Source organism: Pelophylax lessonae (genome assembly GCF_965119305.1).
Source record: "Pelophylax lessonae genome assembly, chromosome: 2".
NCBI classification, from domain to species: Eukaryota; Metazoa; Chordata; class Amphibia; order Anura; family Ranidae; genus Pelophylax; species Pelophylax lessonae.
The window spans coordinates 609805983-609830825 of NC_138769.1; the positions used below are offsets into that span (position 1 = coordinate 609805983).

The following is a 24843-nucleotide window of genomic DNA, read 5'->3' on the forward strand; positions in this document are numbered from 1 at the left end:
TGCGATTTAGCTCCTATAGGGATGAGAATTTTTTATAGTGCTTGTGAAATACCTCTCCTACTTGTCTTTTCATGCACAAGTGCTTTCTGTGTGTACGTCTGTCTATGGGAGTGCTTAGAGTAATGACTGCTTGTGTTACTGTTGCATAGCTCTACCTAAAGAACATACAGTATCAGTCAAAGTGGGCATGTGTTCATTAATACCCCACCTGTGAGGGATTTTGTGTATGTCACATTAGCATACTGAATGACTGTATTTTTCAGTCGGCTGCTAATTGCAGCCTCTCCCTGTGTCAGGCACACCCAGACAGTGTGTTCTCCCGCTCTGGAAGACGCTGCTCTTCACAAAAAAAAAAGATTTTGTTACCGGAGCTCACGACAAGCTTACTAACGAATCTCAATGGCTACTTTCTCTAACGCCTTTGGCTATGACGTGTCCCCCTGGCAATCTCAAAATGGGGAGAATTATCCGTCTCCAAGCCCTGCATTATCTGAAAATTACAGAAAAGAATCCTGTACCACTACTACTAATGGCTCCTATTCATCTCAGTCATTCGAAGAGGTTTTTAAATCCAAGCTCACGGTGTCTTCTGATTCCCAGACCGTGGTCAGCCATCAGGATGATGCAGAGAACAAGCTAAGTTCTGCACTGATGTCTTTCAGAGACAAGGTGAGTGCAGAGGGAAGGGCAAATGGTGACAACACTCTACATTTTTCTACAGTGAAGTAATGCAGGACTGACATTCAGGAAGCCAGTGTGATGCTGCAGTACACTACATAAGATCTTTGTGTATTTAGTGTTTATTTTATTGACCTTATGTGCTAAATTGGTGTTTAAACTGTGGCTCTTCAGTCAGTCATTTTCCTGGATGACAGTTTGCTTAAAGCGTAACTCCACTTTTGTTGAGAAAAAAAAAACATTCCCCTCTGGGTGATCTATGTACATTGCAAGGATTTTAACAAACTTTGTTGCAGATTCCTACCTTTAGTTATTCTGAAGAAATAACTGTTTGTTCCTCTGTGCACAGTGAGTCTAATGGGAGTGGTTTCATGATTATCAATCAGCTGCTGCAGAATCAGCGCTCTACTGAGGAAAGGTGCAGGGTCTGCATCCCTTTAGATGTTATTTCCTATTTGGAGTATCTTACCAAAAATGACATTTTTGTTGCAGGAGGTGCCAAAAATCTGACTTGTATCTAAAGCCTTTAGGGCCCCTTTCACACTTGGACTCCGTTTTTCTCAGCGGGGGATCGATCTGCCGATCCCCTGCTGAGCAGGGGAATGGCAGCTGTGACTCCGCGCTGTGTGCGGAGACAGAGCTGTCAGGTCCTCGCTGTCCTCTATGGGGGAATTGGATGAGAATGGACCATCTGTCCTTACTTATCCGATCCCATCTGATCCATTGGACGGATGGAAAATAGGGTTTCCATCCGTCAAAATCTGGACGGACCGGATCAGATGTCAGCGGACATGTCTCTGCTGACATCCGATGCCCCATAGGAGATGCATGGGGCATCTGTTCAGATCCGCCTGAAAAACTGACAGGCAGATCTGAACAGTCCGCAAGTGTGAAATGGGCCTAAAGCGGTTGCATCCTCACAAAAAAAAAAAAACAAACCCTGCAGGAGAAAGGCATAATGAGCTAGTATGCACATACTAGCTCATTATGAAATCCTTACCTTAGAACGAAGCCCCGACACGGTGGCCCAGACACCGCTGAGTGAGCTGTCATGTTCCCTCTGCTTCTCTTCCGGGTTCGGCGGCTCCAGCGCTGTGAGTGGCCGGAGCTGCGGTGACGTCACGACCGCGCATGCGGGCAGGAGGTCACTTTCCGGCAAGAAGCTTTGAAGGTCCGCCGGGCCTTCAGAGCACATGGGCCGCTGGTGTCAGCCGCTGCATGCAGGGCGAATATTTCCTAAACCATGCAGGTTTAGGAGATATTCATTTTACCTAAAGGTAAGCCTTATTATACGCTTACCTGTAGGTAACAGTTAAGTATACTCCGATACTACCACTTTAATCGTTGTTTGTTCCTCTGTGCTGAGTGGGTCTAATGGGAGTGGTTTCATAATTATCAATCAGCTGTGGCAGCTGCAGAGCACTAATGAGGAAATCTGCTGGGCCTGCATCCCTTTAGACGTGTTCCTATTGGGAGTATCTCACCAAAAATGACATTTTTGTTCCAGGAGATGCCAGAAATCTGACTTGTATCTTAGGCAGACTTCTGGGAAAATTGGTGAGCCAATCACACAAGCAGGAAATGATGTTTCTGGGGGGCGTTCTGTACACATTCTGTGTATAGAAAACCTCCAGGTAGCCATATTGTATTGCATGTTACAACAGCTGCAGACTGAAAAGGAAAAGTAATTTTTAATAACATTCAATTACAATGGGACTTGTGTCGCAATTGTATACGCTATATTGTTTTTTCTTTATTTGCTATTTTTTTTTCCCTATTTCCCTACGAAAGTGGAGTTTACCCTTTAAAGGGTAACTCCACTTTCGTGGGGAAAAAAATAGCAAATAAAAAATATATAGCATATTCAACTGCAACAGAAGTCATATTGTAATTGAATGTTATTAAAAATTACTTTTCCTTTTCAATCTGCAGCTGTTGTAATTTTCTGTAACATGCAATACAATATGGCTACCTGGACGTTGTCTATACACAGAATGTGTACAGAACGTCCCACAGAAACATCATTTCCTGCTTGTGTGATTGGCTCACTGATTTTCCCAGAAGTCTGCCTAAGATACAAGTCAGATTTCTGGCATCTCCTGGAACAAAAATGTCATTTTTGGTGAGATACTCCCAATAGGAACACGTCTAAAGGGATGCAGGCCCAGCAGATTTCCTCATTAGTGCTCTGCAGCTGCCACAGCTAATTGATAATTATGAAACCACTCCTATTAGATTTACTTCTCACAGACAAACAGACATAGATTTCTTCAGAATAACAAACGGTAGGGATCTGCAACAAAGTTTGTTAAAATCCTTGTAATGTACATAGATCACCCCAACGGGAATGTTTTTTCTCAAGAAAAGTTGAGTTACTCTTCAAGTAAAAGCCTATTTAATGTATAACTAAAGCCAAAACCTTTTAGTTTTGGATAGAGCTGAGATGGATTTTTATTCAGATTTTTATTGCTATCTGTGCTCCCATTAGGAAAACGCACCCTTTATTTGTCCTGTTTACCGTTATCATTGAGAGTGAAAGTGAAAGAAAACCTCAAATTTTGGATTGTCACCAGCTCAGAAATAGAAGACAACTTTTTTAATGGGGACCCTAGCTCTGTTGGCCCTGGTGCCAATCAAGGATTCCCTCACTTTGGAGGGATTTCCTCTCACTTCCTGTTTTGGCTATGGAACAGGAAGTGACTGAAGACTTTGGCAATGGGACACAGGTGGGGGGAAAATAAAAGGACAAAGGGTTTTTCCCCTTACCTCACTCTTTCCAAAATAAAAATTTAATTCTACATTAAGCTGGCCATTCAGAGTCAAATCTGGATGCCATATACTTTGCTTAAGCTATGTGTATCATATACAATTTCCATATATATAATGTGTGTATATATATATATATATATATATATATATATATATATATATATATATATATATATATATATATATATATATATTAGTAAATTACTGTTTTTTGATTCTTATTTTACATTTTAGCGCTTAGCTTCTTTTAGTCACTTCCTGTTTACACACAGGCTCTTCAGTGGCCACTGCATGCCATTTCTTTGTACCGGCTTCCTGTTAGTGGCAACAAGGGATTGTGCCTGTGGATTAAGCACTGACATAGCCAACTAAAGTTATAAAGTAGCATTTTAAAGTTATAAAGCAGAATTTTTTTTTTTTTTTTTTTTTTATAGAGTTAGGGAAGCATATAACCCCTTTCATTTTTTATTTTTATTTTTTTGACATCTGTGTCTCATTGGGAAGTTTTCCCTTCACTTCCTGTCCCCCAACCACAACAGAAAGTGAGAGGAAATGCCTTCAAATGGAGGGAAATCTCTGGTGGTCACAATGGAGTTCCCAATTGATAGATTTCCTCTCTATTCTTGCTCTGGAAACCATTTAAAATTTTGGATTTTCTTTCACTTCCAGTCACATGGACATGCAGAGAGGGTGAATCTCCCTCACAGGGACACCAACAGCAATAAGAACCTGACAGGTGTTCTAACCCATCTACGATATCCAAAACTGAAAGTACATTTTTCCATCAGTTATGGCAGAGTGACAACGGAGGATTATAAGTGTGAGACAGAAAGAGAGCATTGTCACCCCATAAGAAGAGGTTTCTGAACAAGAATAAGAGAAGTATTATTTTAATAACAGCTGTAGATTTTAAAAGATTAAAAAATATTTTTCTCTTCTTCACTGCCATTTAAGCCTCGGTTCATACTAGATGCAGTACGAATTCACAACGAATTAACTGCGGATTCCGCACCACATCAAAATTGCAACCAGTTCACATACCTGCCAACTGTCCCATTTTTGCAAGGACAGTCCCGGCAAATAGGACCCTGTCCCAGGTAATTTAACTTGTCCCGGCTGTCCGTAAATGCCCGTTATGGGCAGCCGGTGCCCGTAAAACAAATGGCTGCAGGCCGTCATCGTAACTGCGCATGCGCCGTTCGGATGCCTGCCGGGCTTGGGAAAGCTCGTACAAGCTCAGTCGGGGAAGGGGGGGGGGCAGGCACATATGCAGTTACATAATGGTGCTGCCTGGTGCCATTTTTAAATCAAAGGCAATCGTTCTCAGCAGCGCCTCGCTGGTGCCGGCTGCCACAGTCAGCTGTGGCAGAAGAGATATGGGCCTGTAGGCCGAACACAGGGTAGGATCCTTCCCAGGCTTGTGAATCAGAACTATGTGTGCCTGAGACATGGATTCTGGCAGAGCTCCCAACTCCAGGCAGGAGGCGTACGTCTTCAAGAGCCTGTGAGCCAGGTCAGAGATGTACATCTTGTACCAGTCCCCCGGCAAGCCGTCAGGGCCAGGGGTCTTCCCGGGGGGGGGGGGGGGAGCGAATGGCCAGCTCAACCTCCTCCAATGTAAACTCAGCCTCCAGGAGAGCAACGTCCTCCGGCGACAGGGTAGGCAATGCTAGATCCCTGAGAGACCCCAGGTCCCGCCCCGTCTGGCGGGGGGGGGGGGACCCGCTCCATACAAGTGCTCATAGTAGTTACGAAATTCTAGAAGAACCTCAGCGGGGTCCCTAAGAAGGCCCCCGCGTGCAGATTGTAGAACAGGGACCACGGTTTGGAGTCTAGAGTCCGCCTCTAGATTGGCCAGAAGTCTACCATTTTTGTCACCTGACTCAAAAATCTTGGCCCGAAGTGACCCCAGCTCTGCCTCAGTGGCTAAGGAGACATGCAAGTGCAGAGCTCACCTAGCCTGGGCCAGGGAGGAGTACGCCTCAGGGGATGGATCTGAGACAAACACCACCTCGGCCTCTGCAACGGCCTCTTCCAGGGTTATCCTCTCCGCAGCGCACTCCACCCTGGCGAATTTAATGGCGGAGATATAGTTGCCACGCACAGTGGCCTTAAAGGCATCCCAGCACACCAATGCAGATGAGGTGAGGCCATTAAGGTCCCAATGCCGAGCAATCTTGCCGTTCATCCCTTCCATTACCTTCTGGTTTTGCAACCACCCACAGCCTAACCACCCAGCCCCCCCGCTCTCCCCGGGCTCCCAGCCGCAGCAGAAGCTCCAGCGGCGAGTGATCGGAGAGGCCGGCAGGCAGATAGCTAGCTGACAGTACACAGGGCAGGGCCAAGGGGGAGCAAAATGCCAGATCAATACGAGAGCCAGAATGATAAGAGGAGGACACGTGAATAGAACCGATTCTGCGGGTGCTTCCACCGCCACAGCTCCGAGAGCTGCAGGGTCGAGGCCCAGGTCTGCAGGTCCAGACAAGACTGCCAAATCTGATTCGAGGTATCCAAGTCACCATCCAGGATGTTGTTGAAATCACCCGCCACAAAGATTCGCTGGGCCGAGAATTCAGCCAAGCGATCATAAATGTGGTATATTACAACACTAGAGAAGGGCGGAGGAACATATACATTCACAAAGAGAAATATTCGGCCCTCAATTTCCAAAGCCAGGATAACAAATTGACCCTTGGGGTCTGTAATGACCCGCTCGATACGACAGGGCAGAGCTCTATGTACAAAAATCGAGACCCCCCTGGCATAAGAGGAGTGGAAGGAGTGACCTACCCACATCAGATGGGTTTCCTGGAGGAAGACAATGTGCAGTTTAGAGGACTGAAGATATTTAAATAAAAGCGCACGTTTGAATTTGTTATTCAGGCCCCGCACAATCCAAGAGACTACTTTAATTTGGTTTGTCATGGCTCCAGAAAGTATCGCAGGACAGAAGAACAGGGAGCAGTGGGGGGGGGGGGGGGGGGGGAGCCCAAGGGCCAGGCAGGGAACCAGCCACGCCACCCCTCAGACCCAGCCACAGTGAGGCATATACACTAAGCTTGATCCCACAGTGAAACATAACATAGCAGTGAAGCAGTACATATAACATGAAAATGCATGGTGTAGCATGGGTTTGCAGCCAAAAACAAAGAAATAAAAAGTAAAAAATACAACACCCTGCTGACCAGGAAACAACGGTGTTTCGGGTCAGTTTCATCCCCAAAAAGAACTCAAAACAACACTGTCTAGAAGAACCTAGTCAGCAACCATCAGACACGGGGCCAGGAAAAAGAAAAAAGAACTCTGTTCTGCAGGTCAGTCCTCAGTCTCCTAAGAAGTCAGTGGGAGAGCAGCCTCCACCTCCCACCAAATCAAAGGTCAGGACCGTGAAAAACAAGAAACAAACAAAAAGGGTGTACAAAAAAAAAAAGTTGTGGGCATGCTCCTCGGGAGCTCTTCTGCATAATGGATCCAGCTCAGGGATATACCAAAAAGAATAGGATAGGGCGGCCAGGTCAGGAGAAACAGAAGGGAATCCAGAAGGAGGTAGGCACCATTAGTCCAACCATATAGAAGAATGGAAAAAATAAAAGGCCGCATAGCAGCAAAGGGGAAAAAGTAAAAAATGGCAAAATGAAAAATAAGAGAAACCCCCCAGAGTACCTTTGGAGCCTTAACGCAGGGCCAGGCATCCGCATCCTCTGGTGTATTGAAAAATCTCACCACTCCGCCGTGTGAGACCCGCAGGCAACTGGGATACAACATGCCATACTGCACTCCTCTCTCCCGCATCCGACATCAGACATCCGTGAAAGACTTGCGTTTCTTCTGTAGGTCCGCCGAGAAATCAGCATACAGGTGGACGGCAGCATTCTTGAAGCGGAGGTCGGGGTGTTTTCGGGCCTCGCTGAGGATCCTGTCCCTGTAGTTAAGGAAGCGGACTAGGAAGGGCCTTGGGGGGGGGGGGCGCCCGGAATCCCCCTACCAGTGGGGACTTGATGAGCCTGTTCCACCATGTAGGTGGGGGACAACTCCATCGTACCCAAGAGCTCCTTGAAGAAACGCTCGGCAAACTCGGCCGGAGCAGCCCCCTCCGCTCCCTCTGGCAGGCCCAGGACCCTCACGTTGTTGCGCTGCATGCGATTCTCTGCGTCGTCAGCTTTGGCCATGAGCAGAACCACTTTAGATTGCAAGCCCTCCAGGAGGCCAGAATGCTGTGTAGTGGTGTCTTCAGCAGCGCCCTCTGATCTTGTCCAGGTCATTACGGATAAGATTCCTCCGCCAGGTGATCAATTCTGACCAGCAGGGACATCTTGCTGTGCTCGATGGCATGCAGGGTGACTTCTGTGTCCGAGCCCACGGCACGGGCCGAGGTACCGGCAGAAGAGTCAGTGACTTGAGCCGCCTCCATGCTGGCAAGGAGTGTACAGAGTTGATCAGCCAAGATGGCGTCGGAGCATGCGGCCGGAGAGCCAAGGTCTTAGTATGTGTCTGCGGAGCAACGGAGTGGCGTCTGGAAGGCATAGGTGAGTATCGGAGGTGCCCCCCTGTACCAAGGAAGGCAATGGAGGTAAGTCTGTCAGGTTTGCGGGCAACAGGATAGGTGAAAAGGTTCAGGATTGCAGGAGCTCCGGGAGCACACGTCTTCTCCGCTCTACATCCAAGCCACGCCCGAACAAGTCCAGCCCAAAAAATAATTTTTTTTGGATAGCATAGGGAAGGGTTAACACCCCTGTAACATTTATTTTTTACTGTCTGTACCCCTCTTCAGAAGATTTCACCTCACTTTCTGTCCCTGAGACAATTAGATTTTGAAAATGTTGGGTTGTTGTGGAAACAAGGATTATTGATAAAGCTTCAGTGGAGACATCTTTTTCTCCATGAGAACTCTTACAGGAGTGAATTTCCCTTTCTGGGGTAGATTTCCTCTAATTTCCCATTGTCTCCCTCTGTTTGTAAGTAGGAGCCGTTTGTAACCCGGGGACCGCCTGTATTACATTTTTTGTTTTGAGTTTAATACTGCTTTAATATTTAGAAAACTATAAAACTTTTTGCCACCTTCTGTAAAGTAGCACATTTTAGCTTTGATAGCTCTTTTATGGCTTCAAAAATTAAACTGTTGTAGCACACCAAATAATTTAATTGGTGATGTTCACTGATGATGGAAGGAATTCTCCTCCAAAAAGGGGAATAGGCCACTGTTTGCTGGCTGCAAGGGGAATTTTGCACAGGTAATCAGAGTGAAGATCTAATTTCTGAGGGGTCTGTGACAACTAGGCGCCCCATGGTAATGACAGTGATGGTTTCCCTCTTGGGGTAGGGGGGGGGGGGAACCATTACTGAGGAACAAGTGAAACGGATCGTGAAAGACATTGTTGCTGTAGTAGATGCCACATTTCAAAATATGCACAACTGGTGATTAACAGTGACCCATGGAGGGAATATTTTGGAATTTTTTTTTGTTTAACCATGCTTAAGTATGTGCCTGATCATTGTCTACTAACTTTTTTCAACACGCAATAAACTCATAGTGCAATGAGCTGTGGCCCAATCCCTGTGTCTCCAGTTGTGGTATAAAAGAACTGGTGCTTAGGGTGATGAAGTGAGTTTCAACGAGGGATTGAAAGGAATGCAAGATTGCCAATCCAGTATAATATTTCTCGTAGGGTGAGTGTATCATCACAAGCTCCACTTTAAAATCTCCAGGTGATGACCATAGCTCATTACATTCCAGAAAACCAGTCAGAAAAGGAAATGACTAACTGCACTTTAGGCTACACCAACTTTTCTTATTTTTTGAATAGTAGCAGGGCCGCCATCAGGGGGTTACAGCCCATACATATGTAGGGGGCCCAGGCGTCTCGAGGGGCCCAGTCCTGAGGGATGCCTGGGCTCCAAGTTGACACCTCCCCTTTCCTTTCCTCCCCTACACTGGCAACTAGTCCCAACTCTCGCTAGTGCCACCCGCTGCACTTGCTCCTGACTCCCAGCCTCCTGCTGGCCACCACTGTCAAAATTATTGGTTGCTAGGACCCCCTGGCATCCTAGCATTCAATCATATACATTCACAGGCCCAGGCAGAGGAGGAGGATGTAACTTGGTGGTCAGGCCGGGGGGGGGGGCAGGCCTAAAGCTGCGTAAGGGGCCCCAAAATTTCCGATGGCTGCCCTGAATAGTAGTATGACACATTTTCAGCTACCTGGCATGGTAGTGTGGTTACATAGGAGGTGAGAGCAAATGTTTATTGGTCTACTCAACTATTGTGTGCATTGGAGACCTCCACTCCACACTAATGCCCCTTGGACTAACCTTCGGAGTAGAGGTATTCCCCAGGGAACCATCTGGGGTTAAAGGGGGACCCCATTGAACCAGTAGTCAAAAAAAGCAAAGAATGCATTATTAAAGGAGTGTTGTCTGAATTAGGACACGAAGGCTGTATAAGGACAGCACTGGTGATAGATGGTTAGTGACGCATTGAAAATACAGTAAAAGTGGATGTTAGTAAATCAATCAGGAATGTGAGGAGATGTTTTTTTACAGTATGAGAACAGCAAGTTATTTGAAAAATATGAGATAAGGGGATACATGTATACATCTGCTGCTAAAATCTGATGCAGACATGTGATATGAGAAACTGAAGACAAGCATGTCACAGTTGTATATTATCTATAACTGACAAATCAAGGAGCGGCATACACACTAATGCTCTAAATATGCTACCAACCCTTGTTTTACAGATTCTATATCTGGAAAAACAGCGTGAGATCCTGGAAGACCGCTGGTCTATGCTGCAAGTAGAAGATACTCCTGAAACAGACCTAGAGCCTATTTACCTGTCCTACATCAGCCGACTTCTCGGCAAAGTCAACAACGTAAACAAGAAAAATAACCAGACCCAGAAGAGCCTGCTGGACATGATGGATTCAATCAATGATATAAAAGACAAGTTAGTGCTGGCTGTTGGGGTGTACTGATAGCAGATTTTAAACGCAACTTTAGTCAAGAAAAGATATACCTCCTTTAGAGCTTGAGAATGAGGGACACTTCAGGGAGGTAGTGACCTGCGGTGCGCTACACGTGCCACAGCAAAAGTGGGTGTGACTAAACTGTTAACAGTGGGAAGGGCTTAAAGTACATGCCTAAACAAAGCACAGGCTTCCTTGTATCTATAAAGTATGCTTTGATTGCTGTGCCACAAGCAAGAGCTTTACAAATACATATAAATCCCAGCACAATCATAAAAAAAATGTTCCACACTGAAAATAGAGAGCCAACACTTTGTCTGGGCCTACCTTAAAGAAGAACTTCATTAAAATACTCAAGAACTGCTTAGCAAACCTTGAGAAAATGAAAAAGTGAGAAGTTCAGAGGTCAGGATTATGTAATGCACAAAGTGCTGTAGTCAGTGCCTGGTTTAGGAGTACATGACACACAGAAAGCAGGTTCATGGAGTAATGCACAGGATGCAGAGGACAGGAGTGTGTAATGCACAGAATGCAGGGAACAGGAGTGTGTAATGCACAGAATGCAAGGGACAGGAGTGTGTAATGCACAGAATGCAGGGGGCAGGAGTGTGTAATGCACAGAATGCAGGGGACAGGAGTGTGTAATGCACAGAATGCAAGGGACAGGAGTGTGTAATGCACATAATGCAGGGGACAGGAGTGTGTAATGCACAGAATGCAGGGGACAGGAGTGTGTAATGCATATATGGATTTAGGAATAGAAAACAAAAACAGTGCAGAGGACATGGGTGTGTAACGCATAAGGTGTAAGGACCAGGAGAGTCCAAAATACTCCCCCCCCCCACAAGCAATATACTCTCCCACTTTACCCTTTCAGAAAAATACCCCACTTCCTCCACTGCAAAAAAAGTCCAGCACTAACCTGCATGCTCAACCTTCCAGGACAAATGTTTGTTCCCCTTCCCTAACCCAAATCCTGCCCCCTCCCCTCCCAGAACAAATCATCTCTCCCAAATCTCTCCTCCCAGCACAAATCGTCTTCCCCCATTTGTCAGCACAAATACTCCTCCACCCCCCAAAATTTCTCTCCCAGCACGATCCTCCCTTCTTCCCCATCCCAGCACAAATCTCAACCCCCATCAATTTCCCCTCCCAATGAAATTCCTCTTCCCCTCCCAACATAAATCCTCCTTATCCCCAATCTTCCCTCCCAGAATAAATTCTCTTCTGCCCCCCCCCCCAATCTTTCCTCCCAGTACAACCACCATTCCAGTACAAATCCTCGCTCCTGAATCCCCCAGCACAATGCTCCCTTCTGCCAATCCCCCCTCCAAACACCACAATTTCCCCCCTAATTCCTCCTCCCAGCAAAAATTCTTTCCCCCCCTTCAAGCACAAATCTTCCCCCAATCCCTCATCTAGGACCAATTACCTTTATCCCTGCATTAATCCTTTCCCCGCTTCTAGCCCCAATCCTTTTCCCCAAATCTCACCCCCAGCACAACCCCCCCCCCCCCCAAATCCTCTCCAACACAAATCCTCCCTTCCCCTGGATTTCAAATCTGATGCCCCTCTTTTAGAACAAGTCCCCTAGCATATATCTTTTTAGCCCTCCCCATCACTCCTTGCAGCCTAAATCTTTGTTAACTGCTCCCAAGACCACTCCTCTTCTAGGTCACTGCCCCCCCCCCTTTCCAAGTCTCAATGTCTATTAAACTTATTACAGACCTCAGATCAGCCCAGCTCATGCAGAGCAGTGTCCCTCCTCCTCAGTCTCCTCCGCCTGTCTATGAAAAGATCAAATCTGAGAAAGAGGCTTGGTAAGATGCCGTGGTGGGGGGTGGGTTCGGCAAAAGGGGCATGTGGGACCCTGGGCACCCTGCAAGAGTTGCCGTGCAAATGGGAGGTATGAAAATATCCATACTCCTTTACTTGCCAAAATATTTGTGAATTGATGCACAAATCTGTATAATCTTTCTACCTTTGTTGGCTGTGTGGCTGCAAAGTATATGGGGTAATAGTTTCATTGTAGCGCAGTGCTGCAGAATCAGAGTCAATACCTTATCTGATTCCTCTTCTCTAGTATACTAGTAAATGTCTTTTCATTTCTGCTGACTTGCCTAACTTCTCTGCCTTGTAAACTCATCTAAGCATCCTGACCATCAGCTTACAGTGAAAAAGCCCCCGGTGCAGAGCAAATTTCAACTTCCAGCTATCGTGCAACAACGCAGTATAAAGATAGATAAATATAAGTGTGTAGCGCTTAATCAAGATTTAAAAGAAAGTCCATAAATAGTCCATAAAAGGAGAGATATCCAGAGATCCTCGTGGAAGAGTGTAATCACACAGCAACCAACACTGAGTAGGAGGGTGAAACAGATCCGCCACCAAGTGAAATGCCAAAACACGCTTACCAGACAGATGTAATGAACAAGCATTTAAGCAATAGCCATGGCAAACTGCAGGTAACAGTCAAAGGGTCGCCATCCCATTCCACTTCTCAGATGAGGATGTCACAAGTATAGGGTCAGATATCAGATCGGAAACCACTCATAAAAAATAAATAATACCCCTCATGGTACAGTATGTACGCATCAACCAGTTATTGAAATAATAAGAGGAAAACTCACATTATAGAAGGGGAATACAAGCATATAAACGCAGATCAGCGTGGACCCAATCCTAACCAACAAAATGGCAGCGGTCGTCCTCGGCTGCGCATGTGCTTCCAGGCGTCCACCAATAGGGCCGCTCCCTATTGGTGGACGCCTGGAAGCACATGCGCAGCCGAGGACGAACGCAGCCCTTTTGTTGGTTAGGATCGGGACCACGCTGATCGGCGTTTATATGCTTGTATTCCCCTGCTATAATAAGAGTTTTCCTCTTATTATTTCAATGAATGGTTGATGCTTACATACTGCACCATGAGGGGTATTATTTCTTTTTTATGAGTGGTTTTTCGATCTGATATCGGACCCTATACTTGTGAGATCCTCATCTGAGAAGTGGAATGGGATGGCGACCCTTTGACTGTTACCTGCAGTTTGCCATGGCTATTGCTTAAATGCTTGTTCATTACATCTGTCTGGTAAGTGTGTTTTGGCATTTCACTTGGTGGCGTATCTGTTTCACCCTCCTACTCAGTGTTGGTTGCTGTGTGATTACACTCTTCCACGAGGATCTCTGGATATCTCTCCTTTTATGGACTATTTATGGACTTTCTTTTAAATCTTGATTAAGCGCTACATACTTATATTTATCTTGCTTTTATATTATCAGTATATGACCAGTGTAGCTGCTATATGATACTCTTACACATTTTTATATTTATATGGTTGGAACCTTTAAGTACTCAGTGCAGTTACCTCTACATAATTCTACTTTTGGCAGTATAAAGATACATTGTAGATTTCAGATAACTGTACTAGCTTAAAATAAAAATAACCCTAGTAGACATTTTTCAAATTTATATAAAAACTACAAACATTACGCTTTACAATTACTCTGCCATAACAACCTTTATTTCTAGAAGCTTAATACACTATATACAGTACTCTCACAAACAGGGCCATCCTAACCCTCTTGTCTAGATCCATATTGTAAAGAATATATAAATTCCGCGCTACGATATGTAAGGAATAGAAGGGCTGCTGCCTACCTCAAATACCCCAATGGGGTATAACAATATGGAAAGAAAGGGAAGGTATGGTGGCGCTGCCTAGAAATAAAGTGTCATATGTGCAAAAGAATTAATATGGTGGTGTAACCTGTAAATATATATAAATAAAATATGAAACATACAAGGATAAAGTGAAAAGGTACAAATTGGTACAATAAAATTCAAATTGGTACAAAAAAATTCAAAATCCTCACTGATTATAAAATATGCAATAAAGTACATAAATAATACAGTTAATTAAGTGCTAATAATAATAAAGTATACAACAAATCATAAAAATGGAAAAAATTCAAGAAATATCCAAAATCAAATATATATATATATATGCAAAGGTGTGTGTGTCTTTGGAGGGAGCAGAGTCCCAGGATGGAGAGTGCGGCTGTCTCTCCTCCTGTCTGAGGAAGGTGGATGTCTCAGGTGTCGCCTGGGAGTCCAGAGAGTGCTGAGCTGAGGGGGATCCAGTGTGCCAAGAGCCTGTGGAGAGAGAGAGGGGTTCAGTCCCAGGAAAGCCTACACAGGTCGTGAGTACTGAGGATTGCCCCTGGGGGTCTGCCTAGAGTCAGAGGGGACCACTCCGGAAGAGGTTCGGGGATCCAATGTCAGGTAGCTGGAAAGGGGGTACCTAGGTTGAGGACCCTAAAGTGTAAAGGGGGTACATAGTCAGTGGACCCTGAAGAGTTCAAGGAGCACAAAAGGGGGCACCGGCAGTCTGGACCCTAAATTGTATTGCGTGTGCCAGTTACAGTGTTAGCTATTTGGAGTTCTGCATAATACTACCTCAAGCTGTACCAGGCGGGGGAAAAGTATTCAATGACTTAGGCTCCATGTACACGGGACGTTGTTAAAAGTCCCTTTGAATGCTGGAATTTTTAGGATGTTTGAAACGTCCGTTCGGTCGCGTTTGTACCCGCGTTTAGCGGGCGTTTAGCGGCGTTTGCGGGCGTTTGCGTTTAGAAGCGTTCCTAGAGGTCAAAAAAATGATTCCCCTTTAAAATGGAAAAACGCGAACGCTAAACGCGGGTCATCGCGTTTGGACGCGTTCGGACGCGTCCAGACGCGTTTGGACGCGTTTGTGCGTTTGAAACGCCGGGAAACACACGTTCGAACGCAAATAATTGCGTTCTAAAAACAGTCCCTGAACGCAACTGCCTGCAAATGACTGTAAACGACCTGGTGTACATGGACAGATAAGATAAAATGTAGATGGGTTCAGGGGCTTCTGAAAAAAACGCCCAACTGCTCCTAAACGGCCATTTCCAGCGTCCCGTGTACATGGAGCCTTACACAGTAAAGCAGTGTCAGGAGTTCTACAGTTCTCAGCTTGGATCTACTGGACTATAGGTCAGGGACTCGACACTTCCTCTGTTTTACAGAGTGTTCTCAGAGTCAGTGAGCGTTGGCTGGCGCTGGCTAGCATCAAGGAAGCATTTTTCCAGGATCAAAGTCCCAATTGTAATTAGTGCAAGCCACAAGGAGTATCCCACTCATTTCCTTCTCCCATCCCTTTAATTTATGATAAAAACCACAAACAAAGATGCTGGAGTTGTCACTGCTTTAATTGTCACACCTGGGGACCCGGCTCACACGGGCTGGAGAGGATTCCGGTACCAATGGCAGACCCACATCAGGCCACAGGCCTGGAAACCTTGCTATATATATATATATATATATATATATATATATATATATATAAAATGCATAGTCCAATAGTCCCAATAATCATGCAAAGTGCAAGTAGAAAATGTGAAAAATATAAGATATAGTTTGATTGTGCAGAAATCACTCCGTGCAAGCAGGTGCAATTGTGCTCCCCCAATAGGACTGCACTCACCAAATAGAAGTACCCCTACAGCGGTCACAGGTATGTAGCCAACAAATGGAATTGGACTCCCCCAGCCACTCTAATACTGACCAGCACAGATAGACTCTCAGCCCACGCTTGCTATAAAGTGGTTCCTGTCCCAGCGTTAATAGAAATGGTGGGTACTCCTCACAGCCCTTTATTGGCTGAGCCAAATCCTCCTTCATTTGTCTCATACACTCCCCATTCAAGACACATTAATACATCAAAACATAGAATTCAGCCTCGTAGCTGTCTTTGCAGCTTCACTGCTCAGGCCTAGAGCCTTGGTCCTTCAGACCCTCAACCACACAGTCCCAGTACTTGTGCACAAAGCACCGTACCTTTGTCAGCTTGACTGTTTCTCCTGCAGCTCCCAGCTGCTACATCCTCACAGGCTCCGGCCTTTGTCTGTCCTGACTTGGACAGTGTCCAATTTAGGACTATTTCTAGGCAGCGCCACCATAAGTTTCCTTTCTTTCCATAGATCCATATTGCAACTAGAGTATACTGCCTTTTTTATATTGTAAAACATTTTGCAAACTGTTGGCGCTATACAAATCCTGCATAATAATGGCAATATTAATATTACTCCAGCAAGGCCCATTACAACACCTCTCAATCTCATAGAAGCAACAAAGCCGCATTCTCTACTTATAGCTTTTGCAGAATAAATTTGATCTTCCCACAGTAGAGAACTTTTTATCGTATTGGAAAATACAACTGTCCAATCAAAAACAGGACCTTTAATACAACTACGGAGTGAGAAATGTGGCCAATTCCTGTAAAAAACCCTTACAATTTATACTGTATAATATATTTGCTCAAAAAAAAATAGGAAATGATAACCTCTAGCCCCTCAGCCCCCTTACCTCCAATCTAAGTGATTCCAAACAGACAACTGAGGCAAGCAGAATGCACATCCATCTCTGACACTTTCCTTGTTCTCTCAGCCCCAGCCTCAAATCATGTATTACCCAGAGGCTAAATTTATGCAGAGGGATTAGCTTTTAGCGGTTTTTGTTCTTTGGTGATTACACATCTGCACTGCAACCTTGAAAACATTATTTATGGTATCTGACTCTCAAGACATTGAATCAAGTGCCTTCATTGTCTGCAGCTGATGCCCCCAGTTACAAAACAGATGCATAACTTACCTAGGCCTGTGCTGATAACTCCTAAAGCACATTGAAACAATAGGCAGACAACAAGAGGATATAGAGTTGATAGCAGAATAGTTTGATGTCTCTGGATATTTTAAAAATCAAACAGGTTTTAAAAGTTCAGTTACCCTTAAAGGGGAAGTCCAACCTAAAACTGAAATCTCTAAATCTACTTGCAGGCACAATCTAAGACTAACCTATCTAACCCTGTAAAGCAAAACTCACTATACATACCTTTTCTGAAGCCGATCCGATCCCATGCTGAGCTGTCAGCGGCAGCTTCTCTGTGTAGGCATGTGCAAAAGAGGCAGCGACAACAGAAGCTCCATAGTAAGTCTATGGGTGACGTCACTTCCCAGGCATTTCACAGCCGTTGTTGGCTGTGTCCTGCACAGAGCTTCTGCCGCTGGAGACCGGACTGGATTGGCTTCAGAAAAGGTATGTATAGTATGTTTTGTTTTACAGGGTTAGATAGGTTAGTTTTACAGTAGATTGTGCCTGCAAATAGATTTAGAGATTTTAGTTTTTTGCTGGACTTCCCCCTTAAGGCCTCTATTCACATCTGTGCATTTTGTAGTTTGTTTCCCCACACCTGACTACACTCAACATTTAATTGTGTCTGTTCAAATTTCAAAGTAGCATTGATATCCCCATTACAAATTTTCCTGAATAAGGCCTCTTTCACACGGGCGTTCTGTATGTCCGTATATCACCCCATCCGTTTGCGGGTGATATACAGACAGAATGCATTTCAATTGGATTGCGGATGTGAGCTGATGACCATCCGCTGACATCCGATTTGCGTCCTTTCAGTTCTGTTCCGTTTTTTGGAAAGGAACAGAACCCTTTTTTTCTTCCGTTTAAAAAACGGAAAGAACGCAAAATCAGATGTCAGCGGTGTCATCCGCTGACATCCGCAATCCCATAGACACACATTATGTCCGTATATCATCCGCAAATGGATGGGATGATATGCGGACATACGGAGCGGATGACACAAGTGTCACCCCGTGTGTGTCCGTAAAAAAAAAAAGTGCCGCAGCAGACGAAATAAACTGAGCGGCCGTGTGAAAGAAGCCTAAGGAAGGCTTTAGGAGTAGCAGGTGCTGTAGCAACAACTAGCTGGAACTGGAAACATCCCAGATCAAATTTACATACCACGGATCGTCAATTACATCCAATTCTTTATTGAAGAATGATCACATCAGACATAGTGCAACATTTCAGATCCACACAGGACCCCTTCGTCAGACATGTAATGGATCTATCCCATGCCTGACGAAGAGTCCTGCGTGGCTCTGAAACGTTGCACTATGTCTTCTGTGATATAATCATTCTTTAACCACTTTCCGCCCGCCCGCCGCAGTTTTGACTTCGCAATTTGACGTAACCCTACGTCAGCCGTGCACGCGGTGCTGGGGGGCGAGCGCACGCCACCACCACTAGGCTGTGGGGATACCGATCGCTCCCAGCTAAGAGAGAAGGATGGTCAGCTGTTGTAAACACGGCTGACCGTTGTTCTCTCTGAAATGATCACAGAGCGCCCGTGATCCTTCTATATAGGATCACAGTTCTCTGTGGTCATTTCACAAGCCCATCTCCCATACAGTTAGTAAACACTCCCCTAGGCTCACACTTAACACTTTGATCACCCTTAGGTTAACCCCTTCCCTGCCAGTGTCATTATTACAGTAATAGTGCATATTTTTAGCATTGATTACTGTAGTAATGTCCCTGGTCCCCCAAAAAGGGTAAAAATGTCAGTTGGGGGTCTGATCTGTCCACCGCAATGTCGCAGTTCCACTAAAAATCGCAGATCACCGCAATTACTAATAAAAAATAAATAAATGAATAAAAATGACATAAATCTTTCCCCTAGTTTGTAGACGCGATAACTTTTGCGCAAACCAATAAAAATACGCCCTTTGTGATTTTTTGTTTTACCAAAACTATGTAGCAGAATACAAATTGGCCTAAAAGGATGAACAATTTTTATTTTTACATTTTTTATTTTTTTTGGGGAATTTTATATAGCAGAATGTGAAAAATATATATCATTTTTCAGAATTGTCGCTCTTTTTTGTTTATAGCGCAAAAAATAAAAATCGCAGAGGTGATCAAATACCACCAAAAAGAAAGCTCTATTTGTGGGGAAAAAAAGGAAATCAATTTTATTTTGGTACAGTGTCGCACGACCGTGCAATTTTCCGGTAAAATAGCGCAGTGCCGAATCGCAAAAAATGGCCTGGCCATTAAGGGGGCAAATCCTTCTGGTCCAGAAACGGTTAATAAAGAATTGGATGTAACTGCTTATCTGTGGTGTTCTGGCAAAAATGTACATTTGTTCACATTTCAAAACTTATACACTGTATATTTGAAATAGATGTGCTATTTTTTTTTTAAACATCATCAGGCATTTTCAGCCACATAGACTTCAATGGGAGCTCATCTAAAAATGTGCTACATGCTCTTTTTCATGCATTTTGAGTATGTTTCTGTGCCTGGAGAATTCTTCCCCCTGTCAAGCTCAAGAAAAAATCTCCTAAGCCTCGGTTCACATTTATGTGATGCGGGAAGGCTGCGAATCCGCAGCCTGTTCCCGCATCGCACACGCACCCCCGGCAGTTCACACTGCCATATGCGATACGCTGGGGGTGTCAATGTAATGTTAACGACACCCCCAGTTTGATCGCATATCGCAGTGCGATCGTGCAGTTCGCACAGGATCGGATCGCACAAGTGTGAACCGCTGTGTGATCCGATCCTGATGCGGCTGCCAAAAAGGGTCCCTGTGCGTGTTTGCTGCGGGTGCGGTGCGAATTTAGCCATACAAACTGTACTAAACTCGCACTGCACAGCCGATCGCATGTAATGTCGGAGCAGTGCGCTCCAACATTACATGCAAACCCCGCACACGCACAAGTGTGAACCGGGGTTAAAGCTTGATACATGTGCAAAATGTTTGCATAAAACTTGTTAAAACCACCAGAAATAGGCTCTGCTTAGGTGTGAATACAGGCTAACAATCAGATTAGGTTGTCTGCAGCATTAAGGTTTAGGTTCAGCTATTCTATAATGAAACCAAACCATAATAATATTGGTTTAAGGGTCACATTCATTTAAACTATAGGCTTATTTATATCCTATAGAAAACTTTTTGTTGTGTGATTGATAAGTCTACCTCACAGATTTAATCATATATTCTTTTCTTGACATATACACACACAACTTTCTATTGAAACATACATAAAACACACAGACGCACAAAGAAATTCTATCCACAGACCACAGCAGTGTTTACCCAGTACTGATTAATCCATTTCATATCCGAATAAACACAATTTCTGTAGGGGATGGAGAGATCACTTCCAGTCAGAACTTTTGCTACAATTTTGCTCTCGGCATGAAGCAGCCACACATAAAGGTTAGAAAAGATGGCAACAGGTACAAACATATCATAGATAGGTTTAAAGTGATTGTAAAGTCTATTTTTTTTTTAAATTAAAATAACAAACACGTTATACTTCCCTCCTCTGTGAAGTGGTTTTGCACAGGGAAGCCTAGATCCTCCTCTTCTCGGGTCCCTGGCTGGAGCTCCTGGCACCTCCCTTCTATTGAGTGCCCCCACAGTAAGCAACTTGCTATGGGGGCACCTGAGTCGAGCTGCAGCTCCATGTATCCATTCAGACACGGAGCTGCCGTTCGGCCTCATCCCCTCTCTCTCTTGATTGGCTAACTGAGTTTGATTGACAGCAGCGGGAGCCAATGGTGCCACTGCTGAATCTCAGCCAACCAGGAGAAAAAGTCCCAGATGGCTGAAGCACTCCTTGACATCACTGGATAGAGAGCGGACTCAGGTAAGTATAAGGGGGGCTGAGGGGGGCTGCTGCACACAGAAGGCTTTTTATCTTAATGCATAGAGTGCATTAAGATAAAAAACCTTCTGACTCTACAAACTCTTTAATATATAAAGACGCATAAAAGCAAAACATGTCTGACTATAGAGGCAGGGGCGTAACTGCAGGGGTTGCAATTGCAACCGGGCCCCATGATCCAGGGGGCCTGTGTGGCTCCCCTGTACACCTGGATAGGAGGGGTGGCGGGGGCAGCATGTAGAGAAATCCCTGTCCTCCTTTTTCCTCCTGTAGCTGCAGGAGAAAAATTGAGGAGATTGGTTCCTCTGTATGCTGCCCCCGCCACTCCTCCTATCCAGTTCACTTGTGTTCTGCTGTCTCTGGGCCCCTGTGTGCTCCCCTGGACCCCCCCCCCATCCCTCCCCCCTACTGTGCTCCCTTCCCTCTCCTGCCGGCTGCTGCAGGGGATGTGTCACAATAGAGAACCAGGAGGAAGGGGTCGGTAAATATGTAATTTACCAGCTCATTCCTTTTCTGAAAGGACAGAGTCATAGTCAGTGACATTGTAAAAAAAAATAAAATAAAAATGATAAAAAATAATACAATTAAAATAAAACTACTGACACCAGTGGGTGAACTTCCAGGATCGCAAAGGTCACACTTGCAACCGGGCCCTGGCATTCCACCACCATGGGGAGGCACCAAGATGGCAGGAAAGGTGCCCACTGCAGAACTTGTGAAAGAGACACCAGTGGATGAACTTCCAGGATCGCAAAGGTCACACTTGCAACCGGGCCCTGGCATTCCACCACCATGGGGAGGCCCCAGGATGGCAGGAAGGGTGCCCACTGCAGAACTTGTGAAAGGGCCCTGCAACGAGAGTAAAGGGCCGCAGGATCAGGCTTGAAGGAAAGGGCCCCTGCCAGGGCTCCGGGGGGCCCTTCATGGTTTCTTGCACCAGGGCCCTGAAGGTTCGAGTTACGCCTCTGTATAGATGCATTGATATATACAGAATCTGAAAACTAGGAGTTTTGTGTTTCAGATATAATGCTCCAGCTGTATTATATCTACAGTGTGGACTTGGCACATCAATAAATTAACCCCTCATCTACAAATGTGTTGGTATTCTAGAGGTTAAAGCAAACTAATGGCTTTCAGATAAAAAGTGATAATTTCTCAGGGCTCTGAAGGTGCCCATTGTGGTTCCAAGTTCCTGGGCTCTCCCATTTCTCCAGGAAGCCCAGGACTGCTGTATATTGCTTAAACTGTGAGAGCAAAAAAGAGGTCAGGGAATGGATCCCCTATGCAACTAATGAACCCAGAAAGTGACAGGCATTATATCACTTCCGAGTTCAGAGCTTTCATTGCCTGGCTACTGTAGCTGGGGTAGCAGCTAATCAAGCACAATCTGTGCACAATTAGCTGCAGTGGAGGGCCAGGAAGACATTGAGGGTCTAACAGACTCTTGATTTCTCCTTAAAGAGAACCCATGCTTGTTAGCCCACTTGTGATAACAATAAAGTTACATAAAGAAAAAAAAGTGCTAAATTGTAATAAAATAATATTCATATGTAAGCAGCATCTCCTTCATCCCGTACACTGCATTGCAAATGTGCAGTGCATAGCACATGTGTGTGTATGTAAACATCAACTATACCCCCACATGTGAGGTATTGCTGCAAATGTTAGAATGAGAGCAATAATTCAAGTGTCACAATTCATAGTTAAAGGGTAACTCCACTTTCATAGGGAAAAAAAATAGCAAATAAAAAAAATATAGCATAAACAATTGCAACACAAGTCATATTATAATTAAATGTTATTAAAATGACCTTTCCTTTTCAATCTGCAGCTCTGTTTCTGTACAATGCAATGCAATATGGCGACCTGGAGGTTTTCTATACACAGAATGACTGTGTACAGAACGCTCCCCAGAAACATAGGAGTTGATTTATTAAAACTGGAGAGTGCAAAAGCTGGTGAAGCTCTGCATGGTACCCAATCAGCTTCTAGCTTCAGCTTAGGCTTTGACAATAAAACCTGGAAGCTGATTGGTTTCTATGCAGAGCTGCACCAGTTTTTGCACTCTCCAGTTTTAATAAATCAGGCCCATAATTTCCTGCTTGTGTGATTGGCTCACTGGTTTTCCCAGAAGTCTACACTAAAGGCCCATGCACATTATAAGAAAATCAGAAGTAAAACTTTGTCCAATGAACGATCTGCCGATTTTCGGATCGTTAGTTTAGTACTTTCGGCAGCCAATTATGAATTTTCGTACACCAAAAAAATGAATGTGAAAGCTAAAAAATTTTTATCGTACGTGAACATTGTAATTGGTGCAGTTTTTGTCCCAAAAAAACATCGTAAGAGCAAGACTAGGCATGCTTGGAAACTAAAGAATACATACAAAACAATTCAACACATGACATCACTTCTGAAGTTGAATTCTGTCATACGAGAATTTTCGTATGAAAGTAACCTCTTCACTTTCAATATGAGACTGGCATGCAACAAAAAGCGGACAAAAATTAGTCTGATAATCTGATTTTGTGTACAAGGCATTAGATACAAGATGTACAAGTCAGATTTTTGGCATCCCCTGCAACAAAAATTAAATTTTTGGTAAGATATTTCCAATAGGAAATAACGTCTAAAGGGATGTAGACCCTGCAACTTTACTCAGTAAAGCCCTGATTCTGCAGCAGCTGATTGATAATCATGAAACCACTCCCATTAGACTCACTGTGCACAGAGGAACAAACAGGGATTTCTTCAGAATAACAAAAAGTAGGAATCTGCAACGAAGTTTGTTAAAATCCTTGTTATGTACATAGATCACCCAGAGGGGAATGTTTTTTTTCTCAACAAAAGTGGAGCTACTCTTTAACTCTAAACTGATAACCTGTACAGGCTTTAAAACTTCACCTATGGAGAATTTGGGTGCCATTGTTTTTTTGTCATTTCATGGGTGTTCGAAATTTTAAGGTTAATTTTTGGTATCTACCGTATTTACTTAACATAACTCTATCTTTAATATTTTAGCAAATAATATTTTCCTGAAAATAAGAATTAGATAAACATCTGTGCGAATATTGTGTGGAACTTGCAATAGCATTGCTGCTTTTTTTATTCTCCAGAGTATCTGTTTTTGAAAAATACACAATTCTTTAAAAGTAGTTTCTAGAAAAAAATGCAGGTTTTAACATTTTGTATAGATATAACACTATGAAGAAAAAAAATGGAGTTTGTTTTTCATATGTATAGTTTCCTTAAAAATTATGCTTTCAAATTTTTCAGCACCTGGTTTCAATACATACTGAATGCTAAAGTTAATTCTGTCCTTTTTTGGCCCCTAAACCTTAAGGCCCGTACACACGATACTAAAATCGGCAGTTAAATTCTGTCTGACGAACGATCTGCCGCTTTTCGGATTGTTATTATAGTGCTTTCGAAAGCCGATTACGAATTTTCGGACAACAAAAACTGGATGTGTAGGCTTTAAAATTTTTATCGTACGTCAACACAACATCCGATTTTCATTTAATTAGTATAGTTTTCATCAGAAAAAAATCGTAAGAGCAAGACTAGGCATGCTCAGAAACGAAAGAACACATACAAAACAATCCAACACATGACATCACTTCTGAAGTAGAATTCTGTCGTACGGGAAAATTCGTATGAAAGTAACCTCTTCACTTTCCACATCAGACTAGCATGCAACAAAAAATGGACGAAAGATCGTCCGATAATCTGATCGTGTGTACGAGGCTTATGTTTGTGACGACGTCCACCAGTGTCCTCCACCATCAGCCTCTCTACAGCTTTAACCACACCTAATGAAGCATGGGAGAAAATTTGCACAGCATAGGGGCTGCAGTTCTGCTTAGAGATCATT

At 44.2% G+C, this 24843-nt stretch overlaps 1 protein-coding gene across 1 annotated transcript in view; it reads left to right on the plus strand.

Annotated features, from left to right (window-relative positions):
* Positions 1-258: 258 nt before the first annotated feature.
* The window catches only part of LOC309548213 (keratin, type II cytoskeletal 80-like), a gene marked incomplete at its 3' end in the record, with an annotated part of 72670 nt that continues 48085 nt past the window's right edge, over positions 259-24843 (plus strand). The window contains exons 1-2 of the mRNA XM_082248167.1: positions 259-669; positions 10185-10393. Of these exons, the coding sequence (XP_082104293.1) occupies positions 400-669; positions 10185-10393 (479 nt within the window). The 5' untranslated portion in view covers positions 259-399. The remainder of the gene's footprint in view (positions 670-10184; positions 10394-24843) is intronic.